Raw genomic sequence first — 26459 nt, 5'->3', positions numbered from 1 at the left:
ATAAGTAATTCATAAGAGAAAGTGGTAAACTTTATCTGAGAAATTGATTCCTTGAAAACTAGAATAGACCAAATAGAAATCAATGACTCTGTGAGATAGCAAGAACCATTGGAACAAAATCAAAAGCTTGAAAAAATAAAATTAAAGGTAAAATAAGTTATGAAAAATAACTAATCTGAACAACAAATCAAGAAGTAATAATTTAACAATCAGTTTTCATTCAATAAACACTTGACAGCATAATTTTTAAAGCCTAGATACAATATTTCAAGAAAACAAATTAAAATTGCCCAGATCTATTAGAACCAGAGGGAAGAATAAAGAAAGAATCTACTAATCACCTCCTCAAAGAAACCCCTAAAGGAAAAGTCCTAGGAACATCAGAGCTAAAATCCAGAGCTCCCATATCAAAGGAAAAATATTGCAAGTATCCAGAAAGAAGTAGATAAAATGGTAAGGAACCACAACTAGGATCACATAAGACTTTACAGCTTCTACAAAAAAAAAAATATAAATAAATAAAAGATCTTGGAATATAATATTCCAAAAGGCAAAAGAAATAGACTTACAAACAAGAATAACTTTCCTTGCAAAATTTAGTATAAGCCTACAGACAGGAAAAAAAAAGGCCTTTGACAGACTTGACCATCATATGGATGCATTGTGCTTGACAGTGCTTATTTATTACATAGATACATTGTTGTTTGTTGTTGGTTGTGTTTTATAGTGATGATAGTTTGTAGTTTGTTTCAATTTGACATTTGAAAGGCCAAACAGAATTGTGTCACATGAACTTTGTTGTGATTTTTTTTTTTTTGGTGAAATCCATTGGGAGAGGCACTGGAAAGGATAATGCTTAGTTCTCCCCAAGAGTCCAGAAACATTTCTGGGATTGAGAATAGGGAGAAATACGCCAATTGTAACCCAGTAAATATGCTGAGGACAAGCAAAGTGACCAGAGGGCAGTAAGCAGAAAAGCTCATCATGGCTGTCATGGGTGGCCTGTGGATAGCAGGCAGAGACAGAAACATTAGCCAAAGCAGAGAGAAGCAATGGCAGTACAACATTGGATGAGTGGGCAGTGGCAAAAGGAAGGCCCACTGAAGTCAATTATTTACTGTAATCTAGAATCAATTGACCCTTTCATATTGTTGCCAATGATTACTGTACAATTCCTCTTCAGGGAGGGCTTGGAGGATCACGGAGTGGCATCGTTGAGAGGTAACAAAGGAAGGTTCTGATGGTATCTTCATGGCCTCTACAGAAACTAAAACAGAGCAGCCCCATAAGGCCTCTCGTGGAGAAAAGATCTGGTACTCTTTCCCCAGGGAAATCCCAGAGAGGGGGTGGTCCTGCCTGGTGGTCCAGGGAATACAAAGTGGTATAGTACAGGGTAATTCTCTAGCTGATAAGGATCAGTAACTATGCAGAAAGAGTCAACATGTTTGCTATATCCCTGCTCTTCCTACTGCTGCTCCTGCTTATGGTCACATCTTTACACTGAGAGATCTATGGCAATCTGCAAAAATTTGGAAGCACTCACCACATAGATCTGATCATTCTGACCTAGATTCAATTCTTCCAAAAGGAGGGAGAAGAAAAAAGCCTATTATTTCTTGTCTTTTTTCTGCCATATTCAGTCACTTTCACAGTGAGCTATTACACTAATTGTTTTGTATTTGCTATGCTTCTGTTTCAGTTTTTCATTTTCTCCTTTAGTGCTGCTGATGTCAATCTTCTTGACAGAGGCCGAGTGCCCGAGTAATATCCCTGCAGTTACTGATGTGGAAGAAGGTCCCCTAGAAGATCTTAATAACCTTACTACCAAGAGAATGAGTGTTGTGGGGGCAAAAGCTTAACCCCTTTTCTCATACAAGTTTCACTAGCTTTTCCTTGCTTTTGAAACTGTCATTAAAACTTGATTAGCTCAGGGGACTAAAAGCTCAAGCTGTTGACATCACTTCCTGGTAGCCTAAATTACAAAACAACAAGGAACTCCAGGCATCCTCTGATTTTAGGTGAACCATGATGGCCAACAAGAGAACTTGGCACCGGACTGAATCAACTTGGGTATCCTCAATGCATATCCTTGCTGAATATCTTTTTCCTATGACTAAGTAAATCTCATTTTGTTAACTACTGAATGAATTACAAGTACCTCACTTTGTCCCAATATTAAACATAAATTACCAAGGACTGGCCGGGGCGGGGGGGGGGGGGGGGGGGGGGGGACAATCTAGAACACTTCTAAACCAGTTCCTCCTCCACACTTCCCTACATCTGCTGAGGATACCACCACCCATTCAGCCACAACTAGGTTCACTATCTCTGAGTCATCCTTTATTCTTCAGTATCTCTCAACAATTGTATCCAATCAGTTTCAATTCCATCTCTGCAATCTATTTCATCTTTGGATCCCTCTCTCTACTCATAAGGCCACCCAACTTGGTCTGGGCTATTCTGCTGGGTCCTCAAATTACTGTAATAGTTCAAAACATTCTTCCTAAAGCACAAGTTAGTAAACCCTCTGTTTAATAACCTTCAATGGCTTTCCCATTGCCTCTATGATACAATGCAAATTCTTCCGTTGTGCCTTTAAACTTCACAATCTGGCTCCAATGTGCCTTTCCAGGCTTATTGCACATTATACATTCTGTCCTTTATGTGTTCCACTCCAGAGCTCCATCCCCCACCCCTCATGCCTTTACACAGGTTATTCCTCATTCCTGGAATGTCCTATTACCTTGCCTCAACATCTTCAAATATTTAGCTTCACTCAAGGCTCATCTTGAGTGCAATTTCCTGAGGGAAGTCATTCCTGATTCCCCTAGTTGCTAGCACTCCCATTCTCCTCAAATTATTATATATAATCAATTTTTCCTGATCAAGATATTCACTTAAGAATTTTTCTTCTTACTAAGCAATAACAATTTATATTCATTTTTTGGTACATACTTATCTTTGAGCACAGATTAGTCCACATAGCAGACATCCGAAACAGGATACATACACTAGCAGAATAATAAGATGATACATAGTAAGGGGCAGACAACATTAAAGAACAGAAAATTCAAAGGCAACCATGGTTTCAGGTGAAGAATTCACAGGGAACACTGAGAACTAAGCTTCCACGTCAGAAATTGCAGGTTGTCTCCCAAAACCAATGCAAATTGCTTCAGAATGAGATTACCAAATTGACTATATCCCTCTCTGCACAGGAATGTATCATCTTTTTCTCCTTCCAGAATAATTAACTAAAACATTATTTTGATATTTATTATTTGGAGGGAAAAGAGATCATTTTGGAGGAAGAAGGTATCAAGTACATTTCGTCATTTTCCTCATTGAAATGAATGTAAATCAGGTTTCCATTATATGGATCTTTTAAAGTTTGTGCCAAATGGACTTCAAACATATAATAAAGGATGAATAAATTCACTCACCTGTGGATGTGTTTAATCTGTTAGACTTAGCTCCTTGACAGCAAGGACTGGTTTTCAGTTCCTCTTTGTATCGCCAGACAATACCACAGTGCTTTTTGAACAACAGTTGCTTAATAAATGTTTGCTGAATTGAACTAAGATCATGACCTTTAAATCAAATACTGCTATATGTATTAAGGACTCAGAAAGATTTCTTTGGGGAATGAAATTGAAACTGACAAACAAAAGAAGAATTTCACTCATTTCCGCTCTTTCCCGCATTAGTATAGATAAGAAAACTGGTTACTAAAACTAGGTATGTTATCTGCAGTTGATTGAGGTTTCAATTCCATGCGTGGTACTAAACAAAAATGTTATTGATAGAACTTTAGATGAAGTTTAATGATATATCCACACTAACTTTATTCCAAAAGTCATGATAGCCTTTCTGATTGATCAAAATAAGAGAAAAGAGAAGAAAAGGAAAGGGAAAGGGAAGAGAGGGGGGAGGGGACTTCATTCTGCCACTGGACAATATGATAAGAAGTCTTTAGTGACCATTTTCAGTTTTTATTTTTGATAAAAACCTTAGGCTATATGTTAGGCTTTCTTTAAGCCAGCTGATACATAACCTCATTCTTATCTTTAGATGCATCATCAATCCATAGCAGTATTCGAACTCTACAAAGCAATCTGAAATGTTGTATGTTTTCCTGCATCTATATTTTGGGGGACATAGTCATCTGCTATACCAAAGATCCACAGTCTCTGACATCCAAGCCAAAGGTAGCATGTGGACTGATTTCCTTTGGCTCAAATCCCACTTCTTTAGGGACCCTGCTGCCAAACACAATCGTGTACAGCCAGCAGTGACTTCAGAACACCATGGGGGGAGGGGAGGTTGCACTGCTTCCTTGTCTCCCTGATCACACAAACCTACATTTTCAGTACCTACTACCCTCCCAGTATTGGTATACTACTTTTACAATATTGCCCATCACTGTGTTGCTGTTTCTTGGTAGAATTACTGTGATAATGAACCTCCAGATATTTGAGAAGTGATTCCACTTAACACTTTGTGATCAGCATTCAAAAGTGCTAGTGATATTAATATAAAAAAAAAAGCTGTAGAAGATCCTTCAGTAACTAGCCTAACTGTATGAGAGTAATAGGGTGAAACTCTATTGAATCTGGATATGTGGGGGGGGGAGGAAATGATAGCAGGATGCCCAAGAAGTTACAGTATGATGAACTGAAATTTGTTAACAAGAAACAAAGGGATACAGAAGGATTTTAAGAAATGCAAACAAAACTTCACACAACAGGACATTGCTATGAACTCTTCAGAAGGAAAAGTAGATCTTCAGAGTTGGCAGCCACAATTAATAAAATAAAATTATTTTTGGAGCAAAAGCTTTTAAAGCTAACTACAAATCTATTAGACAGGCTCTTCAAACAATAGCTGAAGCTACAAATGAAAAAAACATGTGGGACACTACATATTTATCATTACCTGTTTTCTCATCTATAAAATAGTGTTGGACTAACTGATCTATAGCATACCCTCTAATTCTTTAAGCTATATATTGATTTTCCCCCAAACATAACATCATATAAAAGTTAAAATCACTGGTAGAAGCTGACATTTTAGAAAATAAGCTTGTAAGATCCATAGAGTAAGGGATGATTGAAGGCATAATTGAAATAAATAAAAATAATGACTATACATATAATTAAAAACCAAAGAATTCGCCATATTTTGATGAGCAATCATTTTGAAATTCTATATTATTTTATCTGTCTTATCTTCAATAAAAATCCAAAACATGTCAGCACACAATAGAGTAGATTTTTTTAAATGAATAGCTCTGCCAAAGTAATATAAAATTACATAGACATGACAATACAGCTTAATTCTTCAAATTCATCTTTTGACTCTTTCCTTAAAATCAGTTTGGCAGTATAGAGCTTGCCACTTTAATAAAATGCAAAGACAGGCATTTTCTTGATATGTACATTGACGGACCAAAAGCTTTGAATTTGATCAGGTAATTAGTACTTCAATAATGTACTGGTAATAGGTCATTTGGGGGTTTAACCCCTCTTTCCATTATTCCTGACCACAAGATAGACTGACAGATGTCGTACTTTAGATATACAAAACAGACTACTCGTATCCATTTCACATACATCTGTTCCTAAATAGCTCGGGTAGATTAATACTCAGACTGCATCGTGTTCTGCTAAGTCCTTTATGACCACTAGTTTTTATTGTTGTTTTAAAGTTGATTATCTGGGTTTTCACATCTTTATATTTACATTAACATTTTTCTGTAGCTGCTTTCATGTAACCATATTTATATATTGCATGTTTAAGTAAACTTAAATCACTAGAAAATCAACACTTTTTAACAGGACTAAACGATACATTTAAGGTTTTGTTTATCTCAAGTTTGTTTTTTTTCCACTTACTAAAAGAATACAGTTGAAGTCAAAGTTATACAAAGAATAGTGACTGCAAGATATCATGTAAGCAGAAATTATGTAACTGTAAGCATTAAATAGAAATCTAAGGAAGATGGGTACCAGTAATGGAGGTGTGATTATTTTATTTCATAATAAAAGCACATTTAATCCCACAGAAATATAATGGAATAAAGAGCTTTCCATAACCTCAACTTACAAAGTAGAGAAATCTAGGAAGTAGGAGAAAAGAAAGGAGATGGGAGGGAATCATACTATATCAATTTCACAAAATTTTACTTATGGTCAGCTTTTTAAGAAAGCATTTCATCCCCCAAACTGAGACCAAATAAATTGGAGCAGAGGACTCCAAGGAGATGGGAGCAGCAGAGTCTCTTACCTTCAACACACATTCCAGAAAACAGAGTGTCATTTGGGTTAACAAAATCTTCTTAAAATGAAAATATCGTTAAGTATGGACTGATCATTCACACCTTGTTACAACTCAGACAATGCCTAATAGTTAAAATATTAACTGAGAGTTCCTGTGAAGGGGGGAAGGGGAGGAAAGAAAAGGTAACTGTGCAGCAAAGTAAATGATATTGAAAACACAAATGCTTTAAGAATTCAGAAAGCAGAAAACCCCATAAGCTGAAATGATAAAGAACCTGAAGGACATAGTGGATATAAGATAGCGAGGTGGTACAGTAGACATAGTGTGAGACTTGCAGCAAGGAAGACCCGAGTTTGAATGTTGCTGGCTGCATGACCCTGTTCAAGTCACTTATCTTCTCAGTTTCAGTTTCCTCATCTGTAAAACGGGGATAATAACAGCACCTACTGAATGGAAATTTTGCCAAGCACTTTATACATACCTTAATTCATTTGAGTGTCCCTGTGAAGCTCAGATGAATTAAGTTTTATGTAAAGTGTTTGGCAAAATTTATAGAACTATAAAAGTGTTTGTTACAGTTATTATAATTTCTTCTTTCACAGGTAGGCCACACTGTGCCTCCTTCATGCTGCTAAAAGAGCCTTAGAAATCACCTTGTCCCATGCCTTCATTTTATAGATGAAGTTTACAGTCAGGACCCAAGTCACCCAGGTCCACAGATGCAGACTCTTATCTCTCTCTCCCTCTCCCCACCCGCAAAGCATGTCTCAACAGCTGCCAAGTTTGCCTGCTTCTGCTTCCACAATATTCCTCACATCCAGTGCTTTCTCTCTATTCACAAGGTCACCAAATTAGTCCAGATTCTCATATCTTCTCACCTGGCCTTTTGGAACAGGCTCCTAATTCAAAACCCGGCTTCAAGTCTCTCCTCTCTCCAACACTCTGAAATCACAACATTCCTAAAGCACAAATCTGACCATGTCAATCTGCTGCTCAAGCGCCTTCCATAGCTCCCTACTGATTCTAGGACAAAATACGAATTGCTCAGTTTGACATTTAAAGCCTTTCACAATCTGAAAGTTTTCACACTTACGAAGTATTGGGCAAGAAACTGGAAAAACACCAGGACACAAGCCATGTTTTCCTCACTTGTTTCCCACTGGAAAGACACAGACACAGAAGAGAAAAATTATTTTGGAAAGTGAACAACTGGCTAAGATGGTGGTATCAGAGAATGGAAGCTATATTCCTGGATCATGGTTTACAGTGTAGGGATGACAGATTCTTGGCCAAAGATGCACTATGTTTAACAAAGATTGGCAGCAATGTATTTGCCAGGTCTTTTACAAATCTAATAAAAAGAGTTAAAAAAGGATGGGAGGAATAGACTGCTTACGTATATGCCCCAAGTTAGATATTACAGACAGTAACCTCAAATAAGGAAGAATCACAGTAGCAATAAGAACCAAGAAATTGCCAGAAGACAAAATCCAAGAGAAGAGTCATTTAGCAAAATCCTATGGTCTCAAATGTCTAAAGTTTAGGAAATAAACAAGGGAAACTAAGGGTCCTGTTGCAAGGATGGAAATGTGACCTGCTGAACGATTTATTCATTCACTCATTCGTTCAGCATATTTTCCCATGCTGCAGCTACCACTGAGGACACTAATATCACCGCGGCATTGCCCGGCACTAGCCAGTCCCCCTTCCTCAGCAGAAGCTCTTCTCTCAGCCACCAAGGCAGCTTCCTTAAAGTAGGTCTGACCACGTCACCCCAGTAATTAATAAACTCCAGTGACTTCTTACTACTTCTAGGACAAAATATAAAGTCTCTTACTTAACATTAAAGGCTTTTCGTAGCCTGGCACCATCCCACCTTTCCAATCCTCTTATGCTTCACCCCCTTCTGTGACGCAGCCACACTGGTCTACTTGCTTCTCACACACGACATATGCCTCTTCACTTCTTAGAATCACTTATTTCCTTCAAGACTCAGATTAAATTCCACCTTCTGCAGATGTGTCCTGCCTCCCACCTTCCCTGGTTGCTTGTGACTTCCCCCGAGAAATAACCTACCATCTATTCTGTATGTAGCTGATACAGATCTAGCAATTTGCATGTCATCTGCCCCATCAGAATGGGAGTTCCTTGAGGGCAGGGACTGTTTCTGCCTTTCTTTGCAGCCACAGCACTTAACACACTGCATGGCTCATAGTAAATGCTTAATAAATGAGTACTAAGTGACTGACTTCCTAAAGCTCCTCTCTGATAAAACTGAGGGCTCCCCAGTGGTTCTGGGCCCCTGCTATAATCACCAACAGTACCTTGTTCTTGGAAGAAACAATCAACTTGCCAGCTTTTTTCTGTCTAAACCAGCATGCCTGTTTAAAATCAAAGATGAGACTGGACAGTTCTTGTCCTACAATTCAGTATCAGTTGTAATGTAGTATGGACCTATCTACTTTTCCCCACATCCATGTTTGAACACCTATTCCTTTACTACTGGCTTAAATGTTAAGCCTTGATTCATACACAGGAGCAAACTGTGCTCCTGCCTAGGCCATTCTATGCATCAAATGAGGGACAGACCTGCAAATACACCCCCCAACCTATAAACACTTCTGCCTGTATCACCAATTACCCTGGTCCTCAGGCTCCTGCCTGGAGCCTGTTTATTTGGACTCTGAACCTTACTTCTGTTTTGCAGGCTAACACAGCTCCCAATTTTGACTTCAAAATGCTATGTTTAGCCGACACAAAACTCTAGTCATTCCACCCCAAACTGACCTAGTTCCTTGTTTTTATTTGTATGTCTATTTGGCATACAGCAGAAAAATACAATTCAAGATTCTGCATATCCAGATTCTCACAAGGTTATTCCTACTGTTGCTGGTCTTGAAACTTTCCTTATCTATTAGATTCTGCCTGGCCTATGGCCACATCATGCTTACATCATACTTAATTTTTTCACCTCCTAGGTTACTTACCTGAGTTGACCTAGAACCCCTGAAGCCCCCTCCTTCTCTCTGCCCCAACAGTAGCCATGTTATTGCTACCTTTTGCCCAAGTAAAAGTATGTGATTCTTACAACAACCATATAGATAGCTAGGAATCTGGATTTATTACTATTTCTTCTTTAACCAAGTAATTCCTTGATGCTTAAAGCAATAGATTGCTTTTGAAATGAGATTTTCCATATCTGTATCTGAGACAAGGACATCACATGTGACTGAAAGTTGGCATATGTATGTAATTTCTTTTCAAGATTCAAGTTTAAGTCCATTTTTTAAAAGGGACAATAAGGGACAATTGTTTATTGGGATTTCCTTACAATATTAAAAGCCAACAACCCTGCAGCTCCAGGCAATGAAATTAAACCAAGAACAAGGGAGAATTAATTGGTTAAGAACCTAGGGAGTGAGCGGTGACCATTATGATTCTCCCCAATGCCTTGAAAAGTAGTAGATCATTAGTTTCTTCTTATTTGTACACAAATCCTAGCTCTAGACAATTCAAAGAACACTCCTGAGGTATTTACCAGGTTATGAAAGGATAAATGTACCATGTTGATTGTGAGTAAAATATCACAAAATTGACTTTTAAATGGTAAATTCAAGTGATATATGTGTTAAATTGATAGTAAAAAGATACAATCTACTTAACTATTTTCTATTCTACACTTAATGTAGAAACAAAGTTCAATGAACCTAGAGAAATGACTACCTAACACAAGATCATGGAATCATATTAGAGAAGCAGAGATTCAGAACTGTAAGGCACCACTAAGGTTATCTACTACAACTCATTCGTTTTAGAGATAAGGAAACTGAGGTCTAAATTATATGTTTATATGGTCTAACTCACAGCATTATCCCAGCTAGCAACTTGTGCGTCCATTGGGCTATCTGAAATACCATATTTCTTAAGTTAGTCTCAGACAAGTGCTAGAAGGCAATCATTATAATGTATATTAACTTATAATGTATATTCATTGTAATTTCCCACTAAGTGCTAGAAGTGTTGATCCTGTGTTGTTGATTAAAGAAGGAAACACATCCTTTAGATACCACATTGTGAGAAGCAGGTTTAACATTCTGCCAGCCAAAGTTTTAGAGACTACTCTGTATTCTTAACAACATGAAAAGCCAGCCCACCTATGCTTGGGATGGGCCACAAGAAGGCCTGTAAATAGGGCCAATATTTTCTTGATAAAAGAGCTTTAAATCTGCTTGAGCAATTTGACTAGCAACTTGTTCAGACTTCAGTATCCGGAACCTGACAACACAGAATAAACAATTTGAGCCTGAAAATTTTTTTCTGGGCAAGTACTACTGTCTTTGCTATAAAAGAATCTCAGGGTATATGTACCCTGTACAACAACTGATTTTCTGTGGAAATGAATCCTGATGTACCTATCTGTCATGATGATTTAGCTACAAAATGAACCCCCCAATAACTGAATGAACTAACTTGTTGGCCAAGATTATTTCATATTCTCCATCGGATAAAAAATTAATGCTCTAAGTGGCACAATAGATATCCTCAGAGAGTTAATTTAATGCTAAACTGCTCTTTCATATATGGATAAGCCAATAAAGGATTAAGCTCCTAAGGTAAGGCAGCTGACTTAAGAGTGCGGAGGGGCAGCAGTTGCTGATAACAGCCCTAACAAACTTCTTTCCTATGCTTATGCTGTCTGTAGGATAGCGTGTCAGGCCTAAAGTCAGGAAGGCTCATCTTCCTGAGTTCAAATCCAGCCTCAGACACTTAGTAGCTGTGTGAACCTGAGTAAGTCAATTAACCCTGTTTGCCTCAGTTCCTCTTCTGTAAAATGAGCTGGAGAAGGAAATGACAAACCACCCCAGTATCTCTGCCAAAGGAAACCCCACAAGGGGTCAGGAAGAGTTTGAAACAATTGAATAACAACAAGGCAATAGTATAAAAGCAAGGAGAGACAGAATCTAAAAGATGATATTTGGTATAGGTTTGCCTATAATATATTTTTATATGTGTGTACATATATATACATACACTATATGTATTATACATACATAAGTTAAGATTCTGGGTCAAAGGTCAGCAACAACTGCAGCTCTGACAACCCCTTCTAAGACCTTCTCTCAGGCATACCTGTGTCAGAGGTCATGGGACCCTGGCATTCAAATTCACTCCTAGTGAGTGACAAAACAATGTTACCAACATAGACAACAGGCTTATTTTTTCTTTTTTCTTTTTGCTATAGGTACAGAACAATTATCTAAATAGTCTAATAGATAAATCAAGTTCATAATAAAATCATAGAGCTCAATTTGAAAGGAACTTTAGAGGCTATCTACTCCAACTGTCCCATGTTATTGTTACTGTTGTTCAGTTGTGTCCGACTCTTGGTGACCCCACTTGGGGTTTTCTTGGCAGAGATACTGGACTGGTTTGTCATTTCCTTCTCCAACTCATTTTACAGATGAGGAAACTGAGGCGAACAGGGTTAAATGACTTGCCCAAAGTCATGCATCTGGTAAGGGTCTGATACCAGATTTTAATTCAGGAAGAAGAGTCTTCCTGGCTCCAGGCCCTGAGTTATATCCATTTTGCCACTTAGTTGCCCTTACACAGATAAAGAAACTGAGGTCCAGCTGATTTGCCCAAAGTTGCACAAGTAATGTAAATAGCACATCAGTATGTGAATTTGGGTCCTATAACTCTAAGTTAAGCACTGTTCCCACTAAACCAAGTTATTGTTGTCCTAAATATAAAAGAAAGAAGGCTTTATAAACAGACCTGTTTTTAGACCATTTAGGACTGGCATTTCAACTAACAAGAATATTTCTGTCTGGTTTGATTTGGCCAGTGCTATTTTACTGTAACCTTGGAAGAAATATCAGCAGTATGAGGTCTGTATTTAGACTAGTTTGATCTACAGACTGATCATTTTGTCTGTGGCATAAAAGACTGATAAAAGTGGTTAGACTTTTTGCAGGGTTCATAATTCTTTATTGCTTTCTCAATTATATAAAAGGCTTGGTCAGCATGATCAGGAGTAAAAGAATAGTGCCTAAAATTTCTTTACTTGTGATGAAAGACTAAGACTTGAGAGGCACCATCATACATATTTTAAATAGAAGAGACAGGATTTTCAAAGCTTTATGTAGCCAGCTATTTATAACTTGAGGGACATCAAGGGTTTCCTTTTGTTTTCAAGATGGGGTTATGGTAGGAGCATCATCTCCTCCCAATCACTAGAAGGCAATGAAACTGTATTCAAGATATATTTGGCCCAGGGGACTAAGGCACAATCTGTTGACATACCTTCTTAATCACGTAAGCATAAAAGCACAGGAGAATCAGGGATTCCTCAGGGTGCTGACTCCCATGGAAAGGAAGTGGTAGGGGGAGGGAAGGGCACAGTGGAAAGAGTACAGAGTGTGCCAGTAAATGTTTAACAACTGGCTCTCTGAAAATTCCAATATACTTTTAAATTTAATCTGCATCATTAACATTTTCTCCATCACTTACTAAATCTAGACAATTGATAACAACAACAAAATCAAATCCTGTTTTGTAGCATATGCCAATTTTCAAGGTATATAGATGCTCATACTGAAAATTTAAATCAGCTCTCAGAACCGATAGGAGCTGGCACCAGCACACCCTTGGGTGAGGGGAAGTTGCACCCAATTGAACCCCAAGTCAAGCCAAAGTCACACCTGGCCCAGAACAGGGGCAAAATAGTCTATCCTGAGAAAATCATACCCATGGAAATAATTAAATACTTTAAAAAGAATTGGGACTGCTACTCAGGATGTGATCTAAATCAATGGTGTCAAACTCAAATAGAAATAGGGCCACTAAACCATATATAAGGATTGCTGTGGGGACATATTGACTTAGAAAACCACATATTAACATTATATATTATTTACCACATTTTTATTTATTTTGTTAAATATTTCCCAATTACATTTTAATCTCATTCAGGCAGAATTTGAGAGTGTTGAACCCTCCCCAACCCATTTGATATCTCTGAGCTAAATAACTGAGGAAATCAGAAATTCTCTCCCTGAGCTTTTTCAACTTTAGGTGGTTTTTAAAGGGGCTTCGGATACTGACTCACAGCATGGGAGAATGTTAAAAAAAAAAACATAAGTGGTAGAGTTTAATATAATACATGCCATTAGTAGAAACCTGAAATTCTATAATGGTCACATGGAAGTGATGCCATAGATCACAAAACTCACAAATTTGAACTTGTCTTTGATGTCTGAACATCACACCTTCATTTACAATCTAATATCACAGGTTTGAAGAGGTTTTTTTGAGAATTTAACTTATAAGACTGTTTGACCCCAAAATCTTTGGGGGACATCAACTGAATTATACTTAAACTATTATCTAAATAACTTTATGAAGTTGAAATACTGAAAGTCCAAATATATTTAAGAGGGAAATAATCATTTTAATCCAGCCTGGAATATTGGTTTAAGGACTAAGCTGATCAATGAAAGACTGATTATTGGTCAACAATAGTCCTTTGGTTAGAGTGGCATATGAAATATCCAGCAGACTTAACCCATAAACTACATTTAACATTATAAGACTTTTCAGTGTTTGGTGAGGCATTTTGTAGTAATATTTCCTGGAAAAATAGGTCACAAGGAAGCAATATCACTTTAGATTTAGATTCTCTATGGATGAAACTTTGGCAAAACCACTGCAAATACTGGTATTCAAGTTTCTTTTTCAAAAAAAAATATCAGCCAATGAATAATCAGAAACACAGAATTCGGAAGGCATTCAAATTATTACAGACATCTAAGACCTCAGAATACACCTTAGGAAAGTGTGTGTGTGTGTGTGTGTGTGTGTGTGTGTGTGTGTGTGTGTGTGTAAAATCTCAAACAGGTTTGATTCTAGGTATTTGCATAAGACTCTCTTCTTTACTGGAAAGAATGATTCTACTTGATGCATTGTGCTTGTATGAGGGGCAGAATTGGTGAGAGCCTGGGAGAGGACAGTTCTTTTTCTCCTAGCTTCCTCCATCAAGAGAAGACAGAAGTAGTTTCAACTTAGTCCAGATTCATTGCCCACAGCCTCAAGTGGAGGACTTCCCCAGAGTAGATCATGGAATCAGTTGCCCACTCAGGACATTAGAGTAAGGTGCAGTCTCCCAGGAGGCAAGGACAACAGATTCAGCCCCTACCCCAGTGCAAAACCAGATTGCTCACTATAGATCATTGGAAGAATAAGTAAACAAAAAAGATAAAGAATTAGTATGATACCAGAGATGCCCCAAACACAAACTCAGAAGAAAATAACTTCAAAACACCTACAATGAAAGCCTCAAGGAAAAATAGAGATTTATTTTCCATATCAATTAGAATTCTTAGAAATGATGCAAGAGATTTTTAAAGAGTTAAAAGTGATGATATAAATGAAATGAGAGCAACAGAAGAGTGAAATGGGGAAGGTAATGAAAGCTATGGGGGAAAGACTGGGTAAAATAATTAAAAGCTTAGCAAAAGAAGTATACAACCTTACTTCAAGTAACAGACTCCTTGACCAAATGGACCGAATAGAAGTTAATGACTCTCCATGAGACAAAGAATAACTATTAAAATAAATCAAAATAATGAAAAAATGGAAGAAAATATAAGATATCTCATAGCATAAACAATTGACTAGGGAAACAGATCAAGAAGAGATAATATAAGAATCAACAAACTATCTGAATGCCATGACAAAAAAAAAGACCCTAGATATCCTATTACAATAACCAGAGGACAAAGTAAAAATAGAATCCACTGGCAACAGAAAGAAACCTATAAATGAAAACTCCCAGGAATGATAGAGTCAAAATCTAGCATTTCCTGGGCAAAGAAAATATGCAAGCAGTCAGAAAGAGCTCAAGAACTGAGCAACCACACTGAGTAGCACACAAGACTACCAACAGCTACCACAAGAAAGCAGCAAAAAACATTGAATGTGATATTCCAGAAGGCATAAGAGAAAGTCTTACAACCGAAAAAAAAAATTACCCCAAAAACTGAGTATAAACCTACAGGGGGAAATGGATCTTTAATGAAATGGAGGACTTCTAAGCCTTCCTGGAACAGCTAGTTGGCACAGTGGACAGAGTGCCGGGGCTGGAGTCAGGTAGATTCTTCTTCCTGAGTTCAAATCTGGTTTCAGACACTTACTAGCTGTGTGACCCTGGGCAAGTCACTTAACCCTGTTTGCCTCCTTTTTTCATCTGCAAAATGAGCTAGAGGAGGAAACAGCAAACCACTCCAGTATCTTAGCCAAGAAAACCACAAAAGGAGTCATGACACCTCGGACACAACCGAAAAAACAACCAAACAATAACAAAGCCATCCTGATGAAAAGATCAGAACTGAGTAGAAATTCTGAAGTATAAACACAGGTGTAAAGAGAAACATAAAAAGTTAAATGAATGATCAAATGGGAAAAGACTTTATAAAAATGAAATATTTACATTCTTAGGGCATTGGCTAGAGGGAATCATAGAAGCATCCTCTAGTAATTGTAATGCCTTCAGGGTCATAGACGGAGTTAAATAAGGCACAGGGCCTTAAACGGATTTTTGTTTTGTTTTGATGATCTTAAGTGAAGAAAGGAATAGTAGGGAGGAAAGGATACACAAGGGAAAGAAAGAGGAACAGTAGGCCTAATCTCACATATTTAGGGGGTACAAATAGAAATTTATAAAAATGAGGAAGGAATAGAAAGCAAGCATCACTTGAACCTCACTTTTATCTGAACTGGTCAAAGAAGAGTACAAAACACACAAAGTATTTGATGTAGAAATGCATTAAAATCAACAAGGAAGCAGAAAGAAACAGATACAGGGAAAGAGGGAAAACAAGATTGAGAGTATTTATAGAGAGGGATTAGTCAAAAGCAAAACAAACCCTAAGCTCAGAGGGTTGATCATGAAGAGGAGTTTAAAAGGAAAGAAAGAGTAGTACAATTCTTTTTTTCCTCTACTACACATGGCCTAACATGTAGGGTTAGCCCTGAAAGTAAAAATGAGGCAACTAATAAAATAAAAAATCATGGGAATGCTTGAAGTTGTGAAAGTTAAATGCAGTAATTGTTGAGGCTTGACTATACTTGAATCTGTTACGGCAAGTCTCGTTCAAGAAACAAAAAAGACAACAACTGATTTGGAATGCAAAGAAACAGTCTAGAATAAGAGAAACAAAAAACAGCGACATTAAAAAAATGTGCTCTCTCTCCAACAAAGCAACCAGATTTTGAAGACAGGCTGCATAGAGACAGCTAAGGATTACAGGTTTCCAGAAGTCAAAAACCCTGAACACCCTAATGCAAGAAAGAATATAAGAAAATGACCCAGAACTTCTGAATACTTCTGAGAAAATGAAATACCATTTGAAAGAAATCATAGATGGCCTCCATGAAAAATAACAACAACCATCACCAAGGCTGAAAATTTCTGGGTAAAATTTAAGAAGTCAATTCAGAAAAAAAAGGGGGTGAGGGGGTAAGCCCTACAAGCAACCAAAAACTTTCAGTTGTTGTTCGGTCATTTTTCAGTCGTGTCTGACTCTTCATGACCATGCCATTGGTGGTTTTCTTGGCAAAGATACTGAAGTGGTTTGCTATTTCCTTCTCCAACTCATTTTACAGATGAGCAAACTAAGGCAAACAGTTAGGTGACGTACCCAGGATCACACAGCTAGTAAGTGTCTGAGATCAGATTTGAACTCAGGAAGAAGAGTCTTCCTGACTCCAGGTCTGGCACTCTATCTACTGTGCCACCCAGCTACCCACCAAGAGCTTTAAAGAATTTTAAATAAAAAGGAAAGGAAATTCAAATATTACCAGATGGTTCTGTATCCATCAAAAAACACAGAAGGAATTGGAATGATGTATCCTTAAAATAAATGGGGAGGGGGGAGGATGCAGCCAAAGGTGACCACCCTGCAAATTTAAACTTAATCATAAATGAAAACAAGATGAACATTTAAAAATAAAGAGACATTTGAAACATTCTTAGAAAGAAAACCACACCTGAAGAGATGATTTACTTTCTCAAATACCTGGGTCAACAGAAACAAAGGGGAGGGGAGAATAAAAGCAGTAGCCAAAGGCAGCAATAGCAACAGAGTGACAGCAGAGACCAGCAAGACTATTCTTTCTCAATGTACACAAAGAGACGAGAGAGAGAAGTGGAGAGTCAGGTGTAGGTAACAGAAGAGATACAGGCCTGGAGCATTACAGACAGAACCTTGCAACACCTGCATACAGGTGAACTGATTTTGTTGGGGGAGGAGGAGATACATCACAAAATAGGAAGTGCATGAAAGGGAAGAGAGGGCACAGGGGAATAGAATGAAGTGTCTGATAAGCTCAGTTCAAATCAAGGGTTAGAAATGAGGAAAGGGGGCCGTCATGGTCTCTTAGGAAGAGAAGCACCTGCAGAGGAGTGGATGAGGAGGAGGGAGGAAGGACTGAAAAGGGAGGGGAAAGAGGTAGATCTTGTTTTAATGGTGGAAGGACTGGCAAATACTCCTTAGGGTAAAAACAAATATTCTGTGAAGGAAGATGGAGACTTTGTGCTATGTGTGTTCTCTGGGGGATGTGGTGCTTGAAAAGACCCTTCATCCTTACCTCAGAAAGGCGTGAGTTAGAATTCCTAGAGGCAACTGGCACCTGGGGGAGTGAAAGGGCATGGGTCCAAGGAAGAGATCTTGAGACAAATGGGGACAGAATGTGCAATCCCAGTGCAACTTCTGGTTTGGGGCTTCTTGTTCATTGATGGAGATGAATACCCTGCATGAGAAGTGAGTGGAGTTAGCAAGAGTGAAAGAGAAGAGGAGATCTCTTCCGTCATTTTCAGGACTCTTCAAGATTTGAGTCACTTTGGGCACTTTTGGCTTCCAGCTTTGAAAAGGATGATGGGAAAGGCCAACTTCATTTCAGATTGCTGAAGGAAAAGATTCTAGGAAGACATGAAGGGAGGGACAATCTCCATCATGTCCCTGTCCCCAGCCTGCTACACTAAAAACTTCAGGGAAATTCCCCTTCGTGGGGCTACAGGCAAATGGGAGCACTGGCACACTAAGGTTGGAGCCAAGAACTGGTATAGTCATTCTAGAAAGCAATTTGAAACTATGCCCAAAAAAGTTATTAAACTGTTCATATTCTTTGACCCAGACACTAGTAGTGATACCACCACTAGGGTTATACACCAAAGAGATCAAAGAAAGGGGAAAAGGTCCTCCTCATATGTACAAAATATTTATAGTAGCATTTTTGTGATGGCAAAGAACTGGAAACTAAGGGAATGTACATTAATGAGGGGAATGACTGAACAAATTATGGCACATGAATGTCATGGAATATTATTGTTCCACGAGAAATGAAGAAAGAGCTAGGCTCAGAGAAATCTGGGAAGACTTGTATGGACTTATGCAAAGTGAAATGAGCTGAATCAGGGAACAATTTATACTATAACATCAACATTGTAAAAAAAATTTTGAAGGACTTAAGAACCTTAATCAACAAAATGATCAATCATGAACCAATTAAGAGAATGAGTGATGAAGAAACCTACTTTCTAATAGAAGTGATGGATTAATATGCAGAATGACACATTTTTTGAAACAGCTAATTTAGAAATTTGTTTTGCTTAAGTATGTTTATTACTCTTATGCAAGGGTTCTGTTTTTCCTTTTTCCACCCAGTAAAGAAGGGGAGGTCATGGTAGGATGGAAAAAATAAATGCTTCATATTTGAAAAAACACTGAAAATAAGAAAAATCATATAATTTATATATATATGTGTATATATATATACATACATATATAAAACAGTGTTATCTCTTGCACAGGCTCATTTCCTAAAAATAACAGTTCTTGCTCAATTAGAGCCCTACAAAGCTGTTTCACCCTGTATCTAACCCCGTCCTGATGCAACAGAATGTAGCAACTGCATTTTCTGTGTAGTGATTTCTCTGTTTGGAAAGCAACTAGAAATAAGAGCATATTGGCAAGTGTGCAACTGTAGGCAAAATACAAAGCTGGGAGATCTAGAACCAGTGGATCTGTTGTAGAGTTGCTCCTTATAATGAGGTTGCAGTTAAAAGACAGAAGAATGAGAAAGTGAGGTAGGACCTCTTCACGGTAGGGCAAAGTTATGAGGGTAGAGACTGTCTTTTGCCTTTTTTTGTACCCCAAGCACTTAGTACAGAGCCTGACACATAGTAGGAACTTAATAAATTTTTACTGATTGATCATTCATACTAAAAAAATATTGCAAATACAAGAGAAAGTTATTTCATTCCAAGTCTCATTTGAACCCAATAAGAAGCTTTCAGTCTTCACAGACAGCCTAATTTACCCTGCCAACAAGAAAAGTGATGAGTGGCCATTTTGGCAGTAGCAAAATTTGGCAATTTTGGGTGTCCTCAGAAAAATATCAATTATTTCACTCATTTGGGGGGGTTGGCAATGGGGTTAACTGACTTGCCCAGGTTCACACAGCTGCTAAGTGTCATGTATCTGAGGCCAGATTTGAACGCAGGTCCTCCTGAATCCAGGGCCAGTGCTCTATCCATGCACCACTTAGCTGCCCCTATTTCATGCATTAATTAAGATAATAAAGTAAGTATTAAACATCAGGGTTGCTTTTTTTGGTCTGATGTATATGAAAAGCAAGTTGTGCATGGCCTTCTACTTCTTCTATGTACCTTAAAATTATTTTCCATTCTAGCTGCACACAAGTTGTCCTAGGGTAATGACACTATCTGATCCTAATCATCTACCCTAACTATAAATGATCCCTGCCCTTCTCAAATCCCCTTGTGCCACTTTTTTTTAAAAATTCATGTATTTATCTGTATTATTTTTGTGTACATCTTTCTATCCCTCTTCCTTTTTCACCATCCCCAATGCCTATGTGACTTTTTAATCTTTAAATCTCTGGCACAGTACTTTGCACATATCAGATGATTAACACATGTCTGTTGATTGAAAGAATCTCTATAACCCCTCAAAGAGTCAGAATTCCTTTTTGCATTGTCCACAAAAAAATATTCACTTACAGTTTCACTTTCCTTTAATTAAACCTACTTTTCCTCAATCAACAAGCATTAAAAATAAAGCACTATTTCTTATTCAATTATGTTTTCTGTTGTATTATCACTATTGCAACAGTGGCCCAGGCAACTAAGACTACAAATAGCTGAACTGTGACCACACTTTGAATTGATAAAGGGAGTCTCCCTACACCTAGGAAATCTAAACTATTTCTGAGACTTTCAAAAGACTTTTGGGGACTAGTCTGTGAACCTAACTACCAAATATAATAATGTTTCTAGAGGGAAAAAATACACGAAGAGTTACAAATAACTAATTTTAAGAACACAATTCTTGTAATTGGGAGACTTGCCTGTATTGCCACACAAGCCTTTTATCTACATCAAAAGTTAAGTTAATTGTTCAATACAGGGCAATTCACAATCTAAAATAAGTTTTAACTTCATATATTCAGTATTATTTATAGTCATTCAAGATAGGCAATGGCCTTTGATTAATTAATGCCACTGTTTTTATTTTTTTTTTCTTTTGCTTACAAGAGGTTTCTAAGCCAGTCACTTATTTTGGTTGAATTATAGTAACAGAATGTTATGTTTTGTTTTCCAACAAAAAAAGGGAATGTTTATGCTTAAAATTAAAAAAAAGTAAAGACATTTTTATTCAGTGAGAACAGCTTGACAAGATCCTGTCTCCAACATCTTAATGCTTTATACTAATCTACTTCAAACAGAGATCTGGAGTGAATCTTTTCCCTTTTTCCTGCTGTCTTCTCTCTTTAGAGTGTAAGCTCCTTGAGGGGAGGGACTATCTTTTGGTTTTTAATTATATTCCTATTACTTAGCACAGTGCCTGGCATACAGTAAATGCTTAATATATGCTTGTTGCTTTCCCTTTGTAAACTACTTACATTGTACTGTAGACTATTTTATCCCATTACATTACAACTAACATAATGTAAACTATTCCTTAAATAATGATCAGGTTGACAAAAATGAATCAGCAAAAACCAATGCAGGTAATTGTACAAACTTGCCAGGGCAAATCTACTAACAATAAATTTGAGAGAGAATATTAGAATTAGGTAGCAGCATGGTGTACTGGATAGAGTGTGGGACTCGAGAGTCAAAAACAGGTGCAAATCTCACCTCAGACACTTGCTAGCTATATGACTGTGGCTCACTTAATCCCTCTGAGCCACAGGCAACTGTTTTATCTATTAACAAGTACTTATTAAGCACCTACTAAGTGCCAGTCATTGGCACTAGGATGACGAAGGAGAATTGTGATAGATGGATTGCAATTAGGTGAAGTTCCCAGAGGATATAAAAATGGACATTTATATAAGAACATAAAAGTTGCAAAGCATTTTACAAAGAAGGCTCATTGGAAGGGATAGAGAACTCCCAGGAAAGAACTTCCCCTACCTATACAGGTAGGCATTTTCTCTGTTGCTTAGAGCACTGATATTTGCCCAGGGTCACGTAACTAGTATGCCCAGGGTTAAGTGACTTGCCAGGGGTCACACAACTAGTATGTATCAGAAGGGGATCCTGAACCTAGGTCTTCCTGGTGGAGAGGCCATTGAGCCTCACACTACAGGTATTATCCCTACTTTATAGATGGAAAAACTGAGGCTTGGAGAAGTCAAGTGACTTGCCCATGGTCACATTATTCTTAACCTGAGGTTTATAAACGTATTTCTTTTTAAAATTTTGATCACTATATTCCAAAGTATTTTTTTCCTTTGTAATACTCCTCGTTTTATCTTATGCATTTAAAAACATTATTCTGAGGTGTCCATAGGCTTCACCAGTCTCCTGCCAAAGGGGTCCATGATACAAAAAAGTTAATAATAGTCCCTTATCCTACTCTTTGGAGAGTTGAATCGGGACCCCAGGCCTCCCTTCACTTCAGTGGCTGGGCTCTTTCTACCATAGCCACACTCCCTGATTTCCAAGCACCCCATTTTTCCTTCCTCCGCAATTCTTCGTACCTGGCTAAGTCACGGTAGAGTTACAGAGGCCCTGGCTAGGTCACCGAATTCAGCTCCTGGTTCTCAGGCGCACAGACTCAACTCTCCTAGTCACAGAAGTGAAGGCAAAACTAGTCACCGAGAATGCCATATATGTCGGTGGTTTCAGAAACAGAAAACAAATAAAAAGCATGGTTTTTTTTTTTGTTTGGTTTTTTTTTTTTTTACAACTTTAAAAGCTCTTCTCAACTGAAAAGTCAGTTTGCCTTCGGGCTTCAGACCCCGCGTCCCTGGTGCACCTTGGGCAGCAGGTGCGGCGCAGGCTCCAAATGCACCAGGCGGGGACGGCTTGGCGAAGCGCGGGCGGACACGCGGGACCAGGCGGCACGCGTGGAGTGGCGCGCCCTGCGGAAGGCTTCAGGACGCGGTTGCCCGAGAGGTGCCCGGGGGAGGGGAGGAGAAGGACGAGCCCCAAGGGGCGCCTGGCCGGGGGGAGCCGCCGGGGCGGGGGGCGGGGGCGGCACCGGGAGAGGAGCGGCGCCGCGCGAGGCCACTCACCGGCCGCGGGGGCAGCGGGGCGCTCGGGCTGGATAGGCCTCCACCACAGGACGCTGTCGCTCAGCACCACGTCGCAGCTCCTCCCGTCGATCTCAAAGATCCCCCGCTGCAGGATGCGCTCGGCCGCGGGCACGGGCTGCGCGGATGGAAGCAGCACCGGAGGTGGCCCAGCCTCGGCTCCAGCCGGCTGCTTCCCGCCCTCCGGGCCCCCGGCCAAGGCGCTCACCCGGCCCCTGGCCAGACGGCGCATGGCGGAGCCTAGGACGGACTCGGGCCCAAGAAGGATCCCGGGAGGGCTCGCGGAAGCGGCGGCCGAGTTCTTCCAGCGCGTCCGTCGTCGCCTTAGCAACAGCGCGCGCCCTCCCCTCGGGGGCGGGGGCGAGCAACGTGTGCACGGCGGGAGACCCGCCCCTCCCTCCCTGCGCGCGCCCGTGCCTCGCTCCCCGCGGGCGACTTGGAAAGTACCTCGCTCTACCCTAACAAAAATCTAGGTGTTCTTTAAGGACCTAAGGAGCCCTCGGCGCGCGCGTGCGCGTGCCGAAGTCTGCTAGTCTGCAATTTGCAGCCATGGCTCCTCGCTCTGGCCTCTGGGGCTGAGCAGAACAAATCTAATCCCTCTTCTACGTTAGCTAGACGCGGCAGGCCCTTCACAAATACTTGAAAAGAGTAGGCTTAATGCAAATGAGATCGTGGGAGAGGTGCAAGAAGAGGCTGGGCATTTCAATTTCAAAGATCCAGATCTTGGAGGTGCCACAGTTCCAAAAGATTTGAAGGTCTTCTCAACAGTGACCATGCCCATGTGTGATTGCAGTGAGTTGGAGAAACAAGGTGCTAGAGTTGTAAAGGTTAGATTATTAGAGAGGTCATTAGCATAAATAATGAAAACCCTGAGGGCAACGGCAAAGAATAGGTCAGACTGGAAGGCTTATCGCCTCACACAGCCACAACCCCAGCTTGAGCTCTCATCGCCTCTCCCCTGGACCGCAATCATCTGATTAGTCTCTTTGCTTCAAGTTTTTCCGGAATAATATGAGAATGTAAACCTTCCCAAAACAGGTGTTTGTTCTGCACTAGCAATTCGTCTATCTTAGATTTGTTCTGGAGATCAACCAGCTGTATCCGTGTATGCTGACAGTTATCAATAAGTGTGGGCATCTCAGATCTGTAACTAAATACCCATAACCTTTGGCAAGTCAAATCACCTCTTTGGGCCTTACTCATCTCATTTGTAAAATGGGTTCGGACAATATAAGCTCCAAAGTCTGTCCTAGCTCTAAAATTTTATGTTTATATTTGAACCACTATTTAAATTCACCTTATCTGGAAGGAGTTAAAGACTTCTCACATTAGCATAGATTTATGAGATTAGCTAATTCAAGTTGGGAGATTACCAGAAACTTTAAATAATAATGAATAATAATTGCTCTCACTCAGAGTTTTTCAAGTTCTACAGATCAGTTCACATATATTATTTCATTTGATCCTTACAACAACTCTATGTGATAGATGCTGTAATTATCTACATTTTACAAATGAGGAAAAAGGCATATAGAAATATAAAGATAAAACAGATAAGTGACTCACCCAGCTTCAGTTTGGGATGGGGGGGAGGTATTCACACCAGTTAGTTATCCTGGAAAGGGACAGAGACCCCAACACTAGGGCTTGAAGTTATTTAGCTCCCTGGGCAGGTGCCTGGGGCAAGAGTACCTATTCTACAGGTCTTCACAAAATGGAAACCTGAGTCCTTAATCCTTGCCTCTCCCTCCCTCCCAATGTCCTCTCAATTCTATTGCTACAATATCTCTCATATCTGTTGCCTTCTCTCCATTCACCTTAATCACACCTAAATTCAGTTCATCTTGTCTTCTAGACTATCTGTTTCCAGACTTTCAAACTTTTTTCAGAGCTAAGTTCAGGTGCCATTCTCTATGAAAAACTTTTGTTGATCCATCCAGGTATTAGTGCTGGTTTTCCTCAAATTATCTCGTGTTCTTATATGTATATATTGTGTCTGTCCTTAAATTGAAGGACCCTTTTATTTTTCTCATGGTATTCTCAGCACTAAGCAAGGGCCTTTCATAAAGTACTCAATAAACATTTGCTGAATCAAATGAGGTGGGGTGGGAGTGTCTAAAAATAAACAAATCCATAGAAATTTGGGGCAGCTAGGTGGAGAGAGTGTCTGTCTTGGAGTCAGTTCAAACCCACATTTGACATTTACTAGCTGTGTAACCCTGGACAAGTCACTTAACCCCAATTGCCTCACCAAAAAATAAAGAAATAAATAAAAAGAACTCAGCTCTCATGGTCCCAGGCTGGACTTTTCTTATTGTATCACCACCTTGCTTCCTTCAAAAATGGTGTTAGATGGCTGATGAGGTAAAGATCAGTTACTTCCAGGAAACCTGAATTAAGTATAGGAATTATCTCAGGGTCCAATCAAACTCTGAATGAGCCAGGGACTCAGACTTTATGTCTTGAGAGCCAGCCAACTTCCTTTTGAATATCAAGTCCTTATAAGCTTGTCAAGTTGATACACATCTTGTTTAGTGTCCTGAAAATGAGTACGTAAGTCTCCAGCTGAAGCTGAGAGCAGAGATCAGCTTGATCTGGTCCCAGCTAGCTACTTTCTGAACAAACTGCATGCTTCAAGGGGGTTAGCTTCCCAGTTGTTATTTTAAGAGAGCTTCTGTTGTCTGTCTAATGAGTTTTGATTCTGCAATCAACTTTGTGTATTTACAACTGACAGATGATCAACAAAACTGGAACTTCTTGGAATATTGAAGCCTCATTGATGATCTAAGCAATTAGGGCAAAATAGCTGCTATGACTTCCCAGCCATCTCTATACCACACTAATAACATTCTGGCCATCATGCTTATCTTTCCCTCCCCTCCCCACCAGACCTCTAAGTATGCCCTTTCCTTTCTAGGTCCTTTTTATATGTTGTCTTCCTTTATTATAATATAAGCTTTCTGAGGTCAGATACTGTCTCTCTTGCTTGTATTTGTATCTCTAGTACTTAGCACAATGCCTGTGCTATAGTAAGAGCTTAATAAGTGCTTTATCTATGTATTTATTTCTTAAGACTTCCTCCATAGAGATAGGTAAGCATTCTTCAAGCACTAATCAGGACAAATAGCCAAAAGCAATGAAGACCATGGGGAAAAAAGACCATTGCTTGGAAATTTGACCAGTATTAAAAGGCAGGAATATCTGGGGATATTCTACTTTCTTTGGGCATCCCACTGATTTTCCTTAATAGTAATAGCAACTCAATTTCATGTATCACTTTAAGATTTGCCAAGTACTTTCTTCACAACATTCCTGTGAAGTATGTAGTGTAAAACATTATGATCTCTATTTTGTAGATGAGGAAACTGAGGCCTTATGCTTCTGTGTACCTATGGCCATAGAGGTAGTTACTGTATGAGGTAGGTTTTGAATCTAGGTGTACAGAGTACAAATTCAGCCCACTTGTTCCCATACTACAGATTTTTTTTTAAATTAATGTCTCAGTATTCTCTCTCTCTCTCTCTCTCTCTCTCTCTCTCTCTCTCTCTCTCTCT

The 26459-nt window shown here is 39.1% G+C and overlaps 1 protein-coding gene across 1 annotated transcript in view; it reads right to left on the bottom strand.

Moving 5' to 3' along the window:
* The window catches only part of CERKL (ceramide kinase like), a 181238-nt gene extending 158101 nt beyond the window's left edge, over positions 1 to 23137 (bottom strand). Inside the window, exon 1 of the mRNA XM_027865957.1 lies at positions 22888 to 23137. Coding sequence (XP_027721758.1) covers positions 22888 to 23137 — 250 coding nt within the window. The remainder of the gene's footprint in view (positions 1 to 22887) is intronic.
* Positions 23138 to 26459: the final 3322 nt, after the last annotated feature.

The sequence above is a fragment of the Vombatus ursinus genome, unplaced genomic scaffold (assembly GCF_900497805.2).
Source record: "Vombatus ursinus unplaced genomic scaffold, bare-nosed wombat genome assembly UNPS02014779.1, whole genome shotgun sequence".
Lineage (NCBI taxonomy): Eukaryota > Metazoa > Chordata > Mammalia > Diprotodontia > Vombatidae > Vombatus > Vombatus ursinus.
The sequence above is the reverse complement of the archived record's forward strand: the minus strand, read 5'-3'. Positions and strand labels throughout refer to the sequence as shown.